The sequence below is a fragment of the Haliotis rufescens genome, unplaced genomic scaffold, assembly GCF_023055435.1.
Source record: "Haliotis rufescens isolate VD_foot unplaced genomic scaffold, xgHalRufe1.0.p SCAF_16, whole genome shotgun sequence".
In the NCBI taxonomy this organism is placed as follows: Eukaryota; Metazoa; Mollusca; class Gastropoda; order Lepetellida; family Haliotidae; genus Haliotis; species Haliotis rufescens.
Genome location: NW_025963846.1, coordinates 27678431 through 27697715, shown reverse-complemented (window position 1 = coordinate 27697715; position 19285 = coordinate 27678431). Strand labels below are relative to the sequence as shown.

The 19285-nt window shown below is 44.2% G+C and overlaps 1 protein-coding gene across 2 annotated transcripts in view; it reads right to left on the bottom strand.

Moving 5' to 3' along the window:
* Nucleotides 1-4388: 4388 nt before the first annotated feature.
* LOC124113945 (proline-rich antigen homolog) overlaps nt 4389-19285 on the bottom strand; it is a 48395-nt gene continuing 33498 nt past the window's right edge. Inside the window, exons 1-6 of one of the 2 annotated variants that reach the window (XM_048397079.1) lie at nt 16393-17331; nt 12263-12360; nt 9962-9991; nt 8648-8677; nt 6662-6706; nt 4389-4667 (exon numbers count right to left, since the gene is read on the bottom strand). In XM_048397079.1, the coding sequence (XP_048253036.1) occupies nt 4609-4667; nt 6662-6706; nt 8648-8677; nt 9962-9991; nt 12263-12329 (231 nt within the window). In that variant the 5' untranslated portion in view covers nt 12330-12360; nt 16393-17331 and the 3' untranslated portion in view covers nt 4389-4608. Of the gene's footprint in view, nt 4668-6661; nt 6707-8647; nt 8678-9961; nt 9992-12262; nt 12361-16392; nt 17332-19285 lie in introns of those variants that run through there. The other variant, XM_048397078.1, reaches the window with a different exon arrangement.

The following is a 19285-nucleotide window of genomic DNA, read 5'->3' as shown; positions in this document are numbered from 1 at the left end:
ACTCGTTTGATTGTCAAACATGGTCAAACCAACGATGTCAATGACAGGCATAGGTCAGGTAGGCCAAGAAATACCTCTAACAGAGGGGATAGACGTCTTTTCAGGATAGTCAGACGAAATCCATTTGCCACTTCAACAGATTTAAGACTGCAGTGGATTACCAATCAGAGACTCTCGACGATGACCGTAAGGCGTCGCCTCAGAGCGGCTGGTTATAAACCCAGAAGACCAGTAAAACGTCCTCAACTGACTGAGAGGCACATGCGGAATCGTCTGATATGGTGTCGTGCCCGTAGTCGATGGAACTTGGCCAATTGGAGAAGGATCCATAGGTCTGACGAGTGTCAAATGCTGCTACATATGGTCATACGTGTTTGGAGGCAACGTAACACTCGTTTTTACACCAAGGAACATCCAGAAGACCTTAGCAAGTGGCGGGGGGTCTGTCATGATATGGGTTGTGTTTCCTTCGGCTGCAAACTTCAACTGGTGACAATTCGTGGAAACCTGAATGGTCAACAATACCAAGATGCCGTTCTTCGTGCAGTGGTAGTCCCTCATTTTGACAACCATCCCTTTCAGACAACACCTGTTTACATGGACGACAATGCTAGACCACACAGATCTTGGGCAGTTTTGGCTTATTTGCGTCAAGAAGCTATTGCCACTCTTCCTTGGCCGGCCTGTAGTCCGGATATTAATCCAATTGAGCATCTCTCGGACATTCTTGGCCGGAAAATCAGACATCGTGATCCCCGAGTTCAAAATCTCGCTGGACTTGAAGCCGCACTTCATGAAGAATGGATCCGTTTGCCTCAGAGAAGCATTCAACGACTTGTAATGAGTATAAGGCGTAGGGTTGAAGCTGTGGTCAATGTCCGTGGATCATACACACGTTACTGACGTTCCTGACTTCCTGGCAATAGACTCTGCACTCCCTAGGGTGTCTATGTGACACCTGAAATGTTCCGCTGATATCATGACAGTTACATGACAAAAAAAGCTTTTCAATGTTTTCTAATCCTTCAATTTCTGGTCTTCGGTAAAATTCCTTTCTGCTCATATTCTTTTGGAACACAAGATAAACTTGCTTTGGGACAACTTTTGCATCACATGAGGTTTACATATACGGCTTATGACAATGGTACATCTCGTTATAATAGTCATCATTAAGTGCCAAAAGTTACAGCTCACAAATATGGTGGGTAGCGCTTAACTTTTGTGCATGTGTCTAGATACAATGCCATGTATATTGTAGAAAACGCGATTAAATCAACTAAGACAACAACGTTTCATATAGAAAACTTTCATTACACCACAGCTTGACATCTCATGTACATTTTGAAATGATGGTAACAGAACATTTTTTTACCAATAGACATTAGAATGTTAAAAAGCCATAAGCTAAAATTCAACATCAAACAGTGTGACAATCATGGCTCTCATAGTTCAATCATCCTGTCCTGCCATGGCACCCATCCTGCTGGGCTGTTGAAATTTGCTCTTAAATAGTCCCTTTGTCTCTTGGCTAAAACAGTGTTCCTGTTTCCTCCCTGTGGGAAGTGGCAGTCTGGCAGGTTGGCACCTTGTCTCCAGGCACCAGGGATGAGGATGTGTGCAGCATCTTCAGCATCCCCTTGGATGTTTTGAATGGCTTGGGTTCGGGTACGGCACACATAAGCTTAAAAAATGGTCTGTACAGTCCCTGGCAACAGCTGCATTGTTTACAAGAGGACTCTCCATCTCTGGGTCAGAGTGCATTTTCAACCACACGTCTGGCTCCAGAAATGCAATCATTTGTTCTGTAGTCAGGTGACGGCCTGAATATGGCCAAGGTGAAGGTTCAGAGGGAGTCCAACGTAGTCCATCTTCCCGAGGCAAGAGTTAACTGACTTTAAAAGTCCAGTTTCCACCCTTGCCGAACAAGGCTGGAATTCCTGGGCTCGTAGCGCCACCAGTGGCTGTTATGAGTTATGTCTCTCTATAACTCTCCCATCGACCAATAAGATTCCACCTCTCGTATCACTTGCATTTGCTTCAAACAAAATGACGGCGCCCAGACAAAACGATCTGATCGACAATCAAAATCTATATTGCGATAAAACGGGCCTTACATCGCGAAGTGCTTCAAATCATATGAGCACGTTGATTACAAAACTTACGAACCAGATTTCGATTTCGGTGCGCGATTTTGATTGGACTATGCTTAGACTTTTTCGTCCAGCCAAAATGTAACTCCATAATATCAGTCTAGTTCGGCAAGGGTGGAAACTGGACTTTTATAATCAGTTAACTCTCTTGCCTCGGGAAGATGAATGGAGTCATTTGCTAAACAGACTGGCTTCCAAAAGACCAACATCTATCCACATAAATTTGTTATCAGCATCTATCAGGGCCATTATTACGACTGAAAAGAAGCCTTTGTAGTTGTGGTACATGGTTCCAGTCTGGGAGGCTTTCTGATGGCAACATGTTTCCCATCGAGGGCACCACAGGCATGTGGGAGATTCCAGCGCATGCGGAAATCCTCAGCAACTTCTTCCCAAGTTCCTCTGTCAACAGGGCATGTGATGACTTCATTCTTAAACACCATCACCAAGGCTTCACAGACATGTTTCACCAACAAGCATATTGCGTTTTTGGGCTTCCTTCAATTCATATTGCAAGGTGGCATAGGAATCTCCTATTGCCAGATGACGCAGTGTGATGGCAAGCTTCATACCGGGTTCCAGAGCCTTTCTGTAGTTGGTGTCTTGTTTATTTTAATGAAGGGGGTGATTCGTTCAAGAAGTTCGTCAAACATGGGTGGGGTAATTCTCAAGAAGTTGTAGAAGGACCCTTGATCATCCAGAGGGAGCTCCTCCATCAGCTGATGATAATGTCCCACACCTTTTCTCCTCTCAGGTTTCAGCCACTTCCTCACCCAACAGTTTCTTACTTGTCTCCTTCTTTCTTCCTCTACCATCTCCTTGTACTCTTCCTCTGCTTTCAGGATAAATTGGATAAAACCAACATTCAATGTTTAATGTATGCAAAGTTATCCATGTTTCTGGGCACAAATCTTGAAAATCTTCACGGTCAGGAAACGATGCGCACTGCCCGAAATCGCAAGCTCATCTGATGAACCTGAAACCCTAGCTGTATGTGTAACCTAGCTTGTCCTATCGTACTTCAGACGGGGTGGTTGTAGAAAGAACTGCGTGAAAACTGCATAAACATACTCAAAACTAGGAGAATTTTATGAGAACCTACTAAGAAAGTTTAGAACCATGTAGAAACGTGTTGCAAGCAGCTTCAGAATTTTATATTTGGTTAGAAAAGTATTTGCACGCAATAAGGATTGACTAATAACGTAATGTAGTGAATTGCGTCTGTCACCGAACGGGATGAACGAGTAACAAACGGACCCGGTCGGTGTGCACACGTACTGAAATTTATGTCCTACTGCACCACGTCGCAACAAGTCCCTAGTAGGTTCGAAGTACGCCAATTCTGTTGGTAATACGTCTTTCTCGTTTTAAGTACGTTTTCAATCCGACTAATTGCAAGACGGAATGGACGGGATAAAATCTTGGGCAGACTCAAAGTTCTAGAGCACCCTCCCCGTCCGAGCCCGTCCATAAAGTTCGTAAAAAGACTATCAATAGTTTCTACTACGTCCACTACGTTCATACACAGTTGGAGCCCGTTCGAAGACATTTTCACGAACGTTTTGAAAACTAGTTTGGTGTTATGGGGGTATAACATTGGTTTTAAAGGTGACAAGGATCATTTAGAATTCTAAAATCTGAGCCAACAACTTGTCCTCTGTACAGTTCGTCTAGGGTTTCAACGCGACATCCATGTAGCTCACATACTTACACTGGACAACGCAACAACACGTATACAAGTTTTATGCAATAGTGACCTTACTGTAGAACCAGTATTGAAAGGCCGTGGTTTTCTGGCAAAGTGGAGACGGGGCCGACGCTTGCTTGAGTATTCTTGGTGAAATTTGGGTTGTTCTCGATTCACAGACACTTGTATTACGTGTTGTTTGTTTGTTGTGTAACGCCACACTCAGCAATATTCCAGCTATATGACGACGGTCTGTAAATAATCGAGTCTGGACCAGACAATCCAGTGTTTGACATCGTGAGCATCGATACTTTTATAACGTTAGTACATTTACTGTTTCAACTTGTATAACAAAAGGAAAACGGTTTGACGACATATTTCATGTAATACAACGCCGTCAGCATACGTGAATCATCCTTGTCAACAAAAGGCCATCAGTTCGGCCAATGTTGATGTTGACCAGAGAAGTGTAGACAGCGCTGAGCAAAGTAAAACACTCTTTTGTGGAGCTGAACCATTCTGTAAGCAGCCTATATTTTTCTAGGAAAACATGCTTGGAATGGAACGCGTTTGCAAAATACTAATACACTCATTGTTCATTTGATGTCCAATAAAAGGGAAACATGCGCACAATGTCTAGAAACAGTGAATATTCTTTTTCCAAAAATATTAAGACGGTCGTTCCCCACAGTTTCGCTGATGGCCGGAACACGAGTAAAAGTTCCTATTCTGTGTTTTGTGCCTTACAGTTGGACATATTTACATTTAATCCTATCTATACCCACCTAAAGCAGGGGGCGGAGGTGGTATAAATCCCTGCTGAACATGTCCTGCAAGAGTAAGATGATTTCCATTATTCAAATGTCATGAATAAACATGTGGTCATTTCGGTGTCAATATAAGGTGAGGTGAAATTGGATTTAAAGTCGCATTCCAGATTTGTGCACTTATATAGCGACGTGCATGTGTGTGTGTGTGTGTGTGTGTGTGTGTGTGTGTGTGTGTGCGCGTGCGTGCGCGTGCGTGTGTGTGTGTGTGTGTGTGTGTGTGTGTGTGTGTGTCTGCTTGTCTGCTCGTACTACTCCGGACTGATGCTGATTTATAGTGCTAACCCACTGAGATACCATGCCGCAGTTTAACATGATTACCCCACTCAGACACAGTATACTGACTCTGAGCCGACCAGCCCCTCAATGCCGAGCACCAGACAGGGCAACAACAAGTATCATCTTTTAACGTCTTTTGGTATGACGCGGCCGGGGATCCAACCCCGGACCTTCCCCTTTCTGAGCGGACGAGCTACCACTAGATCGTGGAGGCGGTCAATAAAACGTGTGTTCAATAGAACAAGAGCGATTAAGCCTTATCATATTTAGTTTGAAATCACATCAAGATACTGATCGTAAACAAAACAAGAAAAATATATGGAGGAATGTGTGGGTTGCATATGGCCCATCTTCCCGAGGCAAGACAGTTAACTGACTATAAAAGTCCAGTTTCAACCCTTGCCGTCAGAATTTTATATTTGGTTTGAAAAATATTTGCACGGAATAAGGATTGACTAAGAACGCAATTCGGTCAAATTGGGTCTGTCACCGAATGGGATGAACGAGTAACAAACGGCCCCAGTCGGTGTGCAGACGTACTGAAATTTATGTCCTACTGCACCACGTCGTCACACGTCCCTAGTAGGTTCGAAGTACGGCAATTCCGTTGGTAATACGTCTTTCTCGTTTTAAGTACGTTGTCAATCCGACTAATTGCAGGACGGGATGGACGGGATAAAATCTTTAGCACCCTCCCCGTCCGAGCCTGTCCATAAAGTTCGTAAAAAGACTATCAATAGTTTCTACTACGTCCACTTTGTTCATACACAGGTGGGGCCCGTTCGACAACATTTTCACGAACGTATTGAGAACTACTTTGGTGTGATGGGGGTATAACATTGGTTTTAAAGGTGACAAGGATCATTAAGAATTCTAAAATCTGAGCCAACAACTTGTCCTCTGTACAGTTCGTCTAGGGTTTCAACGCGACATCCATGTCGCTCACATACTAACACTGGACAACGCAACAACACGTATACAACTTTTGTGCAATAGTGACCTTACTGTAGAATCAGTACTGAAAGGCCGTGGTTTTCTGGCAAAGTGGAGACGGGACCGTCGCTTGCTTGAGTATTCTTGGTGAAATTTTGGTTGTTCTCGATTCATAGAAACTTGAATTACATGTTGTTTGTTTGTTTGTTGTGTAACGCCACACTAAGCAATATTCCAGCTATATGACGACGGTCTGTAAATAATCGAGTCTGGACCAGACAATCCAGAGATTAACATCGTGAGCATCGATACTTGTATAACGTTAGTACATTTACTGTTTCAACTTGTATAACAAAAGGAAAACGGTTTGACGACATATTTTATGTAATACAACGCCGTCAGCATACGTGAATCATCCTTGTCAACAAAAGGCCATCAGTTCGGCCAATATTGATGTTGACCAGAGAAGTGTAGACAGCGCTGAGCAAAGTAAAACACTCTTTTGTGGAACAGAACCATTCTGTAAGCAGCCTATATTTTTCGGTATACATGCTTGGAATGGAACGCGTTTGCAAAATACTAATACACTCATTGTTCATTTGATGTCCAATGAAAAGGGAAACATGCGCACAATGTCTAGAAACAGTGAATATTCTTTTTCCAAAAAAATTAAGACGGTCGTTCCCCACAGTTTTGCTGATGGCCGGAACACGAGTAGAAGTTCCTATTCTGTGTTTTGTGCCTTACAGTTGGACATATTTACATTTAATCCTATCTATACCCACCTAAAGCAGGGGGCGGAGGTGGTATAAATCCCTGCTGAACATGTCCTGCAAGAGTAAGATGATTTCCATTATTCAAATGTCATGAATAAACATGTGGTCATTTCGGTGTCAATATAAGGTGAGGTGAAATTGGATTTAAAGTCGCATTCCAGATTTGTGCACTTATATAGCGACGTGCATGTGTGTGTGTGTGTGTGTGTGTGTGTGTGTGTGTGTGTGTCTGCTTGTACTACTCCGGACTGATGCTGATTTATAGTGCTAACCCACTGAGATACCATGCCGCAGTTTAACATGATTACCCCACTCAGACACAGTATACTGACTCCGAGCCGAGCAGCCCCTCAATGCCGAGCACCAGACAGGGCAACAACAAGTATCATCTTTTAACGTCTTTTGGTATGACGCGGCCGGGATCCAACCCTGGACCTTCCCCTTTCTGAGCGGACGAGCTACCACTAGATCGTGGAGGCGGTCAATAAAACGTGTGTTCAATAGAACAAGAGCGATTAAGCCTTAACATATTTAGTTTGAAATCACATCAAGATACTGATCGTAAACAAAACAAGAAAAATATATGGAGGAATGTGTGGGTTGCATATGGCCCATCTTCCCGAGGCAAGACAGTTAACTGACTATAAAAGTCCAGTTTCAACCCTTGCCGTCAGAATTTTATATTTGGTTTGAAAAATATTTGCACGGAATAAGGATTGACTAAGAACGTAATTCGGTCAAATTGGGTCTGTCACCGAATGGGATGAACGAGTAACAAACGGCCCCGGTCGGTGTGCAGACGTACTGAAATTCATGTCCCACTGCACCACGTCGTCACACGTCCCTACTAGGTTCGAAGTACGGCAATTCCGTTGGTAATACGTCTTTCTCGTTTTAAGTACGTTGTCAACCCGACTAATTGCAGGACGGGATGGACGGGATAAAATCTTTAGCACCCTCCCCGTCCGAGCCTGTCCATAAAGTTCGTAAAAATACTATCAATAGTTTCTACTACGTCCACTATGTTCATACACAGGTGGGGCCCGTTCGACAACATTTTCACGAACGTATTGAGAACTACTTTGGTGTGATGGGGGTACAACATTGGTTTTAAAGGTGACAAGGATCATTTAGAATTCTAAAATCTGATCCAACACCTTGTCCTCTGTACAGTTCGTCTAGGGTTTCAACGCGACATCCATGTAGCTCACATACTAACACTGGACAACGCAACAACACGTATACAACTTTTGTGCAATAGTGACCTTACTGTAGAATCAGTATTGAAAGGCCGTGGTTTTCTGGCAAAGTGGAGACGGGACCGACGCTTGCTTGAGTATTCTTGGCGAAATTTGGGTTGTTCTCGATTCACAGACACTTGTATTACGTGTTGTTTGTTTGTTTGTTTGTTTGTTGTGTAACGGCACACTCAGCAATATTCCAATTATATGATGACGGTCTGTAAATAATCGAGTCTGGACCAGACAATCTAGAGATTGACATCGTGAGCATCGATACTTGTATAACGTTAGTACATTTACTGTTTCAACTTGTATAACAAAAGGAAAACGGTTTGACGACATATTTCATGTAATACAACGCCGTCAGCATACGTGAATCATCCTTGTCAACAAAAGGCCATCAGTTCGGCCAATGTTGATGTGGACCAGAGAAATGTAGACAGCGCTGAGCAAAGTAAAACACTCTTTTGTGGAACAGAACCATTCTGTAAGCAGCCTATATTTTTCTCGGTATACATGCTTGGAATGGAACGCGTTTGCAAAATACTAATAAACTCATTGTTCATTTGATGTCCATTAAAAAGGGAAACTTGCTCACAATGTCTTGAAACAGTGAAATATTCGTTCTCCAAAAAATATGAAGACGGTCGTTCTTCACAGTTACGCTGATGGCCGGAACACGAGTAGAAGTTCATATCCTGTGTTCTGTGCCTTACAATTGGAGATATGTACATTTAATCCTATCTATACCCACCTAAGGCAAGGGGCTGAGATCCTTTCGATCCTGCAAGAGTAAGATGAATTGCATTAGGCAAATGTCATGAATAAACACATGGCCATTTCAGTGTCAATATGGGATTTAACGTAGCATTCAAGATTTTTGCACTTATATAGCGACGTGCATGTGTATGTGTGTGTGTGTGTGTGTGTGTGTGTGTGTGTGTGTGTGTGTGTGTGTGTGTGTGTGTGTGTGTGTGTGTTCTTGTACTAGTCCGGACTGATGCCGATTTTAAGTGCTAGCTCACTGAGATACCATGCCACAGTTTAACATGAATACCCCACTCAGACACAGTACACTGACTCGGTGCCGACCAGACCCTTAATGCCGAGCACCAGACAGGGCAATAAGAAGTACCATTTTTTAACGTCTTTTGGTATGACGTGGCCGGGGATCAAACCCCGGACCTTCCGCTTTCTGAGCGGACGCGCTACCACTACATCACGGAGGCGGTCAACAAAACGTGTGTTCAATAAAACAAGAGTGATTAAGCCTTAACATATTTAGTTTGAAATCACATCAAGATGCTGATCGTTAACAAAACAAGAAAAATATATGAAGGAATATATGGGTTGCACATGATCCATCTTCCCGAGGCAAGAGAGTTAACTGACTATAAAAAGTCCAGTTTCCATCCTTGCCACACTAGGCCGGTATTCCTGGGCTCGATCGTAGCGCCACCAGTGGTTATTGTGCGTTATGTCCCTTCTAAGCCTCTCCTATGGACCAATCCGATTCAATCACTTGCAAATGATCTGTAAATAATCGAGTCTGGACCAGACAATCCAGTGTTTGACATCGTGAGCATCGATACTTTTATAACGTTAGTACATTTACTGTTTCAACTTGTATAACAAAAGGAAAACGGTTTGACGACATATTTCATGTAATACAACGCCGTCAGCATACGTGAATCATCCTTGTCAACAAAAGGCCATCAGTTCGGCCAATGTTGATGTTGACCAGAGAAGTGTAGACAGCGCTGAGCAAAGTAAAACACTCGTTTGTGGAGCTGAACCATTCTGTAAGCAGCCTATATTTTTCTCGGTATACATGCTTGGAATGGAACGCTTTTGCAAAATACTAATAAACTCATTGTTCATTTGATGTCCATTAAAAAGGGAAACTTGCGCACAATGTCTTGAAACAGTGAATATTTGTTCTCCAAAAAATATTAAGACTGTCGTTCCTCACAGTTTCGCTGATGGCCGGAACACGAGTAGAAGTTCCTATTCTGTGTTCTGTGCCTTACAATTGGACATATTTACATTTAATCCTATCTATACCCACCTGTGGCAATGAACGGAGATGGTATCCTTCCTGCAAGAGTAAGATGAATTGCATTAGGCAAATGTCATGAATAAACACATGGCCATTTCAGTGTCAATATGGGATTTAAGTCGCATTCAAGATTTTTGCACTTATATAGCGACGTGCATGTGTGTGTGTGTGTGTGTTTGTGTGTGTGTATGTGTGTGTGTGTGTGTGTGTGTGTGTGTGTGTGTTCTTGTACTAGTCCGGACTGATGCCGATTTTAAGTGCTAGCTCACTGAGATACCATACCACAGTTTAACATGAATACCCCTCTCAGACACAGTACACTGACTCCGAGCCGACCAGCCCCTTAATTCAGAGCACCAGACAGGGCAACAAGTACCATCTTTTAACGGCTTTTTGTATGACGTGGCCGGGGATCAAACCCCGGACCTTCCGCTTTCTGAGCGGACGCGCTACCACTACATCACGGAGGCGGTCAACAAAACGTGTGTTCAATAAAACAAGAGTGATTAAGCCTTAACATATTTAGTTTGAAATCACATCAAGATGCTGATCGTTAACAAAACAAGAAAAATATATGAAGGAATATATGGGTTGCACATGATCCATCTTCCCGAGGCAAGAGAGTTAACTGACTATAAAAAGTCCAGTTTCCATCCTTGCCACACTAGGCCGGTATTCCTGGGCTCGATCGTAGCGCCACCAGTGGTTATTGTGCGTTATGTCCCTTCTAAGCCTCACCTATGGACCAATCCGATTCCATCACTTGCAAATGATCTGTAAATAATCGAGTTTGGACCAGACAATCCAGTGTTTGACATCGTGAGCATCGATACTTTTATAACGTTAGTACATTTACTGTTTCAACTTGTATAACAAAAGGAAAACGGCTTGACGACATATTTCATGTAATACAACGCCGCCAGCATACGTGAATCATCCTTGTCAACAAAAGGCCATCAGTTCGGCCAATGTTGATGTTGACCAGAGAAGTGTAGACAGCGCTGAGCAAAGTAAAACACTCGTTTGTGGAGCTGAACCATTCTGTAAGCAGCCTATATTTTTCTCGGTATACATGCTTGGAATGGAACGCTTTTGCAAAATACTAATAAACTCATTGTTCATTTGATGTCCATTAAAAAGGGAAACTTGCGCACAATGTCTTGAAACAGTGAATATTCGTTCTCCAAAAAATATTAAGACTGTTGTTCCCCACAGTTTCGCTGATGGCCGGAATACGAGTAGAAGTTCATATCCTGTGTTCTGTGCCTTACAGTTGGATCATTTTTACATTTAATCCTAGCTATACCCACCGAAGGCAACGGGCGGAGATAGAATTGATCCCTCCAAAACATCTCCTGACACATGTAAGCATTAGGCAAATGTCATGAATAAACCATTAGGTGAGGTGAAATGGGGTTTAACGTCGCGTTCTAGATTATTGCACTTATATAGCGACGTGCATTCACGTGTGTGTGTGTGGCAGCGTGTACTAGTCCGGACTGATGCCGATTTATAGCGCTAGCCCATGGCCACTGAGATACCATACTGCGTTTAACATAAATATCCCACTCAGACACAGTATACTGACTCCGAGCCGACCGACCAGTTCTTGTTTTATTTAGCACCAGACAGGGTAACAACAGGTACCATCTTTGAATGTCTTTTGGTATGGCGCGGCTGGGGATCGAACTCTGGACCTTCCTCTGGCCGGGGCGGAAGCTCTGCCCCAAGACCAAGGAGGCGGTCTGGTGTCACTATAAAGTGTGTTCAATAAAACAAGAGCGATTAACCTTAAAATATTTTGCAAATGCCTAGCAAATCCTGCAATCGACCGAAATCTGCACGACAGTTTACGAACCGGGTTTTGATTTCGTTGCGCGATTTTGATTGGACTATGCCTAGACTCGTTAGTCCAGCCAAAATGTTACTCCATAATACCAGCCTATTCGGCAAGGGTTGAAAATGGACTTTTATAGTCAGTTAACTTTCTTGCCTTGAAAAGATGCACATGACCCGGCTGTGTAAATCATGCTGTTCGTTAATATGTAATACGAGGGCTGTTTGATAAGTTCTGAGCCTCACATAGAAGGAATTACGTCATAGTGAACACTTTTATTTTGGACATTACACGATGTCATATCGATGCCACGATGGCATATCCACAAAAGCAGATATTTCTTATGAATATCGCTAATACTAGTATTTATTTGATTCACTATTTCATGTCCTCCTGATTTTTGTATCTTACTGATACAGATATAGAAACTGGACAAAGATTTCTAGGAGATGCTAACAGCCTTTGGTACATACCATGATCTACATTTGCAGTTATTCGTGGCCTTGACTTGTCCTTTGTGTTCCCGTGCTTTTCGTCCATAGTCTTCTTTTTACAGTCTTGTTTACAGCACCTAGAACGAAACATAACATGTCATAATAAGAAAGTTGTACATATGTTTTATATGCATCGGAATTGCCGCTCTGATTTGCAGAACAAAATGTTTCGCTGAATATTTAACTTAAACTGGTCCTGAAGAGTAGCCACAGTATAGTAGTACAGTAGCCATTAAGTATCATGTAACATTTACTGCAGTGCATTTGCAGTTGACGGCTGTTTATAAACAAAGCCTAAATTCGGTCAGTGTCGTATAATGACACACTGAATGGTATTTCTGAGGCACATAAACATGTGTTGACAGCATTAGGGCGAATTTAACTCTGTTTCATATATTGTACTGAAACACCAGAAGTTGAGATGCGGGAAAATCCCAGTTATGTCTTTGGGAAACAGTCCTCTGTTTAAATCTACAAAACAACAGTTCTTTGACAGAGTAACGATAAGTGTCAAAGATCTAATCAATATGCTACGTGTGGTAGTTCCGAAAATGTAGCTTATGGTAAAATTAAGATATATTTATCTTTGAAAGTTACTTGTTAAGATTAATCTTAACTAAAATCGTCTAAAAAAAAAAAAACAGACGCAGGAGAATAAGGGGGATATTGAAGATCTTCACATCCACAGTTGACTATAGTAGCCATGGAGGGAAATGTGTTGATCACTGGCGAATTGTCTTGATGGAAGATCACACCTTTCCTCCGCTTCCTATTAGTTTTAACTTTATCTCGTATTCGCCCCAATGTTCCGTGTCTTGTTTGGCCTTTTTGAAGATTGTCCACTATGATGACACCGTCAGCGTCAAATAACACGGAGGCCATAACACTTCCAGCTGATGGGACAGACTTCGGCGCCTTGGGTAGTTGCTTCAACTGTTTTGACTGGTGACCCATGTTTTATACAAAGTCACAAATCGTAGCAAAATACCTTTCTGGATCAGCTTCAAACAGAGCTAGATTATCATGGGAAATGTTGTGTCTGGTGCGTGTTTGATTACACGTGTTACGTGTCGATTCCAAAATTGTAACAATATATTAACCTAGAAATAGTGAGTGAGTGAGTGAGTGAGTGAGTTGGGTTTAACGCCGCTTTTAACAGTAATCCAGTTATATCGTAGCGTGTAAGCTTGATGTGGGAGGAAAGCCAGAAGTGATGTAGGTCTCAGACGTTTACCACTTCGGACGTGGAAATATGTACGTAAAGAACTTAGTGTGAAACCAACAAACAAACGACAAATGGTATAAAATTAACAATTGTATTGCGAAACTAACTAGGTTTACAAATCAACACAAATTGCTGCACAGCTATAACGATCACAGTAAACAATGGAAAGGTAGTACAATATTCAATTGTAATATATATGACAGCAGTGGTCAGTATCATATACAGAAATACAGCAAAAGTCAGTGATAATAATCCATATGCAACCAGCGGCGACAGTGGTTAAGCTTCCGAGATGAGCTAGGTGGGGAATCAGGAATGATGAGTGATCCGCACATGAAAGCTGGTTCCAATGTGATAAAATGCGTGAGAGAGATCTAAACACGCTATTGTCCCAATATATACACAACCTAACAAGCTTCTGGAAATTTCTACACAGTGCCCTCAAAAACCAGCGGCACTGGAACATTCAACATGTTTCTATAACATACGATCAACGTCTGCGGTGAACTGGACCGGAAATTAACACACGAGCATCTAAAATAGTAACGTTCTGACGACTGATCACTGTCCACAATGCATTGAGCGTCTAACGAATCTCAACAGAAACAATGTAAAACAATTACAATCAGTGTGAAACAATAAAATACACAGCCATATAACAGATGCCAAACAAGCTGATACCTTCTTCTTTGGGAGAATGGAATGGGAACTTACTGGCAAATGCTTTGTAGACTGAACTAGCAGCAGGATTTCTGGTATTCGTGATCTGGTCATGGGATCGACTTCAAGGCTCTCCCTGCCACGCTTAAACCTGGTGCCCGCCCATTTATAGTGCCATAGGAAGGGGCATCCTTCCCTTGCGTTGTCCTCATAGCTCCACGGGTAGCTTCTGGCTACTGCACGTTCGTGAAGTTTGTTAATTTTCCAAAGGTCAAAGAGGTCGCATAACAAGTTCTTTGATCACATAATTAATGCTGGCACATAACGGTGATGTTATCGGAGGCCTTGTCGATGGAAAGAACGACACATCTGTCACGTGGGACGCCTGGCTGTGATCTAATGAGTTTATTCAAATTACTTTTTCCTCTTTTTAAGTTTGTGTATTCTACCTATGACCACATCTGACTCCGAAAGACATACTCCAGGTCCATCTGTATGCTAAAGTTTTGGCTTCAACAGCATCCATTTTGATTGTTAAGCAGGCTGTTCACGATATTTGAGTCATATTTGAATAACTGACTGAGTGAGTGAGTTAGATATAACGCCGCCTTTAATAGTATTTACCAGTTATATCACGTGTCAGCTTAATGTGGAAACAAGGCCAGAAGTGATTCAGGTCTCCGACATAACCCACTTTGGTGAAATTCACGAGCACGGGTATGCTGCACGATTGTAGGATTATTTCTGAAACATTCGCAGTTGGGCGGACAGGGATGAATGAAGTGTCAACGCGCATGTTGACGGGGAATTAGCTCTTGGGGGAATAAAGGAGAAAATCGACATCACTGTCCCGGTACGCTTTATGCACAACATGTAAACAATATACAACTGATGAATACTAACTGACAGAACCACATCACTTCACCGGTGGTGCACGATGACGTCCCAGGAAACGCCCGAATGAGATAGCGAGTTGTGGAGGGGAATCCCCGCGTGAAAATAGGTCGTCGCTATTTTACACACTTTTCGAGACCGCGGAAGCGTACCGCTTTTATCGAGTGGTATAGCTCTTCGTATCTCGCGTACAACTCAGTTTGACTGTTATTCTATGTGCGTTCGGCTGATACATGTGCGCTGTTATCGCTCTGTCGCCTGGCAAACAAGAAATTTTATAATACATTGATGCGGTGAATTCGTAGACACCGCCACCTCGAAGACAAACCGGGAGTGAATTTGATCGAATGATGATAAGTAATCTTAGCAATATTATTATTATCACTTATCGGCATACCGGTCTCGTTTATGTTTCTGAGTGTTTCGTTTGCATGTTGTTGTTTTTTTTAATTTTAAAAGTGTTAAATAAAAGATATGGTAAGGCCGCTTTGTAAATAAATTAATAATCCGGTAAGTGGTGAGTAGGGGATTACCGTACTTTTGTTTTGAAAGCATTAGCAGCATCCTTTGTAAATAGGTACATACATGTATATCCAAGCAGAGAGGGACAAGATGATAGCAATAATATTTATTGTCTTTTAAAACTTACTATTTTGAAATACATTTGCCACATCATAATTCAATATCTGTATGTAATAAATCAATAAGTGAGTATATTTCCCTACCATATGTCTTTTGTCTACGAGTTCCCTGAATTTTGTCTTCGATTTTGGCGTGTCTAGGAATTCTCCTTGTTCCCAATTAGTGTGGTGAGGAATATCTATGTCAGAATTTTAATGTGTATATTTAGAGGCTAGAAGTATGTTTATTGTTTCGCAATTTTATGTCAAGTTGCATATTTAGGACGTTTTTGTTATTTCATTCTTATTTAAGATAGTACAATATTAGTAAAATCTAAATATTTTTTACATTTGTATACTTATCCTGCATTACTCCGTATTGCATTTACTGCTGTCTTTGACAGAGAGACGAACTGTGTGAGATCCAGCTGCTGAAGAAAGTTGTTTCCATCTGTCCAGGAAGCAGCGCCCCCTCCCACACAGTCGGCACGTGACCCGGAAGACATGACGTCATGTCAAAACTCATAACTGCTTTAACATAACATCGGAAACTTCGTGGGGAGGAAGCGGAGCGCAGGGGGGCACTTAGACTTCGTAATGCAGGATAAGTATACAAATGTAAAAAATATTTAGATTTTACTAAATTTTTTAACTTATCCTGCATTACTCCGTATTGCATCTTTATCAGACGGCACGGCCGGTGGGCATACCTTCAGATGTGAGCCAGAAGAAAACCCTCGACAAAGGTCCGATGAAATCGCACCGCATGGACAAGAGATGACCGGAACACCAGCGACCATTCCTGTCAAAGGAAACGAGAGTCGATGCAAAAGAGGGAACCCGAAATAGGTGACAGAAATAGTATGAGGCGGGAATGCCAAAACTAGCACTGACCTAAGAGCGAATGCGGAACGCAGTAGAGCCCTCTAATCTGTGGTGATAAACACCAGAGAGTTCGACGGGCCCCGCTCAGGGTAACGGAGAATCAGTGGCGTCGGGGGTTGGTGACCTGTTGAGCTACCACCAGGGGACCAAAGCTATGAACGCCAGCGACATCTTCCAAGGCTACATCACGGAGGTAGTGGTTGGCGAAAACGGTGTCGGAACGCCAAAAACAGCCTTCCATGATAGATTTGAGGGAACAGTTACTGTGCAGAGCCATGGTAGAGCGACCGCCCGAATCTCGTGGGGGTTGTTAGCCTTGGGGGGGTCCAATCCGGCGACTTTATAATCTTGAAGGATGACCGCCCGGAGCCACAGGGAGATAGTATTCCGGCTGACCTCCGACAGCGACGAAGGGGAGACCGGTAGGAAAAGGCGTTTCCTAGACTTACGGCAGGCTTTAGATCGTCGCAGGAAAACCTTCAGGGCCCTAACTGGGCATAATAAAAGCTCCTCCACGTCGTCGGCACCCACAATCGACGAAAGTGGAGGGATGGTGAAGGATCTATCAGGCTGTCCGGGGAGTTGATTCTTTGCGATGAAGTCCCAGCACAGCCCAAGATGAACTGCTCCATGAGTCCCGCGTTCGAACCTGACCCGAGAGACGTCGAGGGCGTGGAGCTCACTAACCCGGGCGGCCGTAGCCAAGGCCAGTAGAAACACCGTCTTCTTCGTTAAGTCGTAAAAGGAAGACGTGTGGAGTGTGGAGCCTCCCGAAGAGCCTTTAAGACCACATTCAGATCCCACGCAGGCGGTCTGAACTTGGCTTTCTGGTCGTCGAGACGAAACGAGCGCAGCATAGCCTGGAGTTCGGGAATTTTCGTCATTCTCCGGTCGTCCGGGATGGCAAGGACGGAGTTAATGGCGACCAGGTACGTGGAGATGGTAGAGCCTTTTAATCGACGCGTGCTGCGCAAGTACAGAAGAAACTCAGCCAGGAACTGCGGGGATGCCGTCATCGGATCCTGATGCTTGTCAGAGCAGAACGCCTGGAACGAGGACCATTTATCATCATATAGTCCCCGTGTAGATGGACGATGGGCGAAAGCAATAGCCTTGGCTGCTCTAGTCGAATAGCCCTTGGCTCCTAGGGCTTTTTGCAGATGTGCCAGGCGTGCAGATGAAACCGAGCGGGACTTGGGTGGGGCAACCGACTGTGTGGGTGGAGCAGAAGGTTGGACCACGCTGGCAGTTCTAGAGGGTTGTCTCTGGCGACGTTTCGGAGGTCGACAAACCAACTTCTGGCCGGCCACCAAGGCGCGACCAAAATCAGTGTCAAGTGTCAAGTGGCCTGGATCTTTTGAAGAACCCTGGGAAGGAGAACCGGAGGCGGAAAAGCGTACGCGCTTAATCCCTCCCAGGGAACACTGAAGGCGTCGACTGCTACAGCGGCCGGATCCGGGACCGGCGAGATGTAAGTCGGCAGCTGGCAGTTCTGAGACGTGGCGAACAGATTGATGTTTGGAGTGGCGATCGTTTGACAAAGGACTGTGAAGATCTCTGGGTGGAGTCGCCATTCGGTGGGAGCCACCTTGTCCGGCCTGGACAGAGCGTCTGCCAGAACATTCTTGCAACCTGGAATGTGCTTAACAAGGAATTGCAAGTCTAAGCGGTCCACCAGGTCGAAGAATCGGAAGGTCTGGTTGAGCAGGGACTGAGAGTGGAGAGTACCCTGATTCCTCAGACACCACACCACGGTGATGTTGTCCGTGGAGATGGTCAACTGGGCGTGACGGAGAATGCTCTGCCAGTGGGAGACGGCCAGTATGAGAGCTTCGAGTTCGAGGTTGTTGCTGTGCCAGTGGAGTCGATCTCCGGACCACAGCCCTGCAACTGTTTGAGTCCCCAGATGAGCCCCCCAACCCTGTTTGGATGCGTCGATGAAGGGAGGGCTGTAGCGCGGTCAAGGAGACGCCGCCGCAGACGTTCGATTCCACCGTCCACCATCGGAGGAAGGGGTGGAGGTGGACCGGGAGGACGATGAGGGACTCCGGATCCTGCTGCCGGATAAAGGGTGCGAGAAACCGTTGAATTGGACGGAGTTGGAGGCGACCTCTGGCAGTCAGGTCTTGAGCCGACGTGAGGAGACCCAATAGAACCTGCCATTGGCGGAGAGTTCGAGCCTGTTGAAGGGCAGGGAAGAGATGAGCGAGGATTTTCAACCACCTGTCTCTGGGGACTTGAAGGAGGTCCTGATCCGTGAGAAACAGGCCCCCGATAAACTGCAGACGGAACGATGGGGTCAGCTCCGACTTGGTCTGATTGACGATCCAACCCAACTGATTGAAGAGCCGCAGGGTAAAATCCCTGTGACGCAGTAGCAACGCCGAGTCCCGATTGTTGAGGAGACAATCGTCGATGTATGGATCGAAGTTGATGTTCCTCAGGTGTAGGTAGGCGGCGACCGGGCGGGTGATCCGTGTGAAAAGCCACGGGGCCGTTGAAATTCCAAATGGTAGGACCGCCCACTGGTAATGGGTACCATTGAAAAAGAACCTGAGGAAGCGCCGGTCGTTGGGGTGGATGGGTACATGAAGATAGGCGTCCTGGATGTCGAGGCTGATCAGGGATTTGCCAGCTGAGATTCTCGTCCTGAGCAGGCGCAACGTCGTCATTCGGAAGTAGGGAGGACGTTCCAGGTAGTGCCGGTTGAAAGTGGAG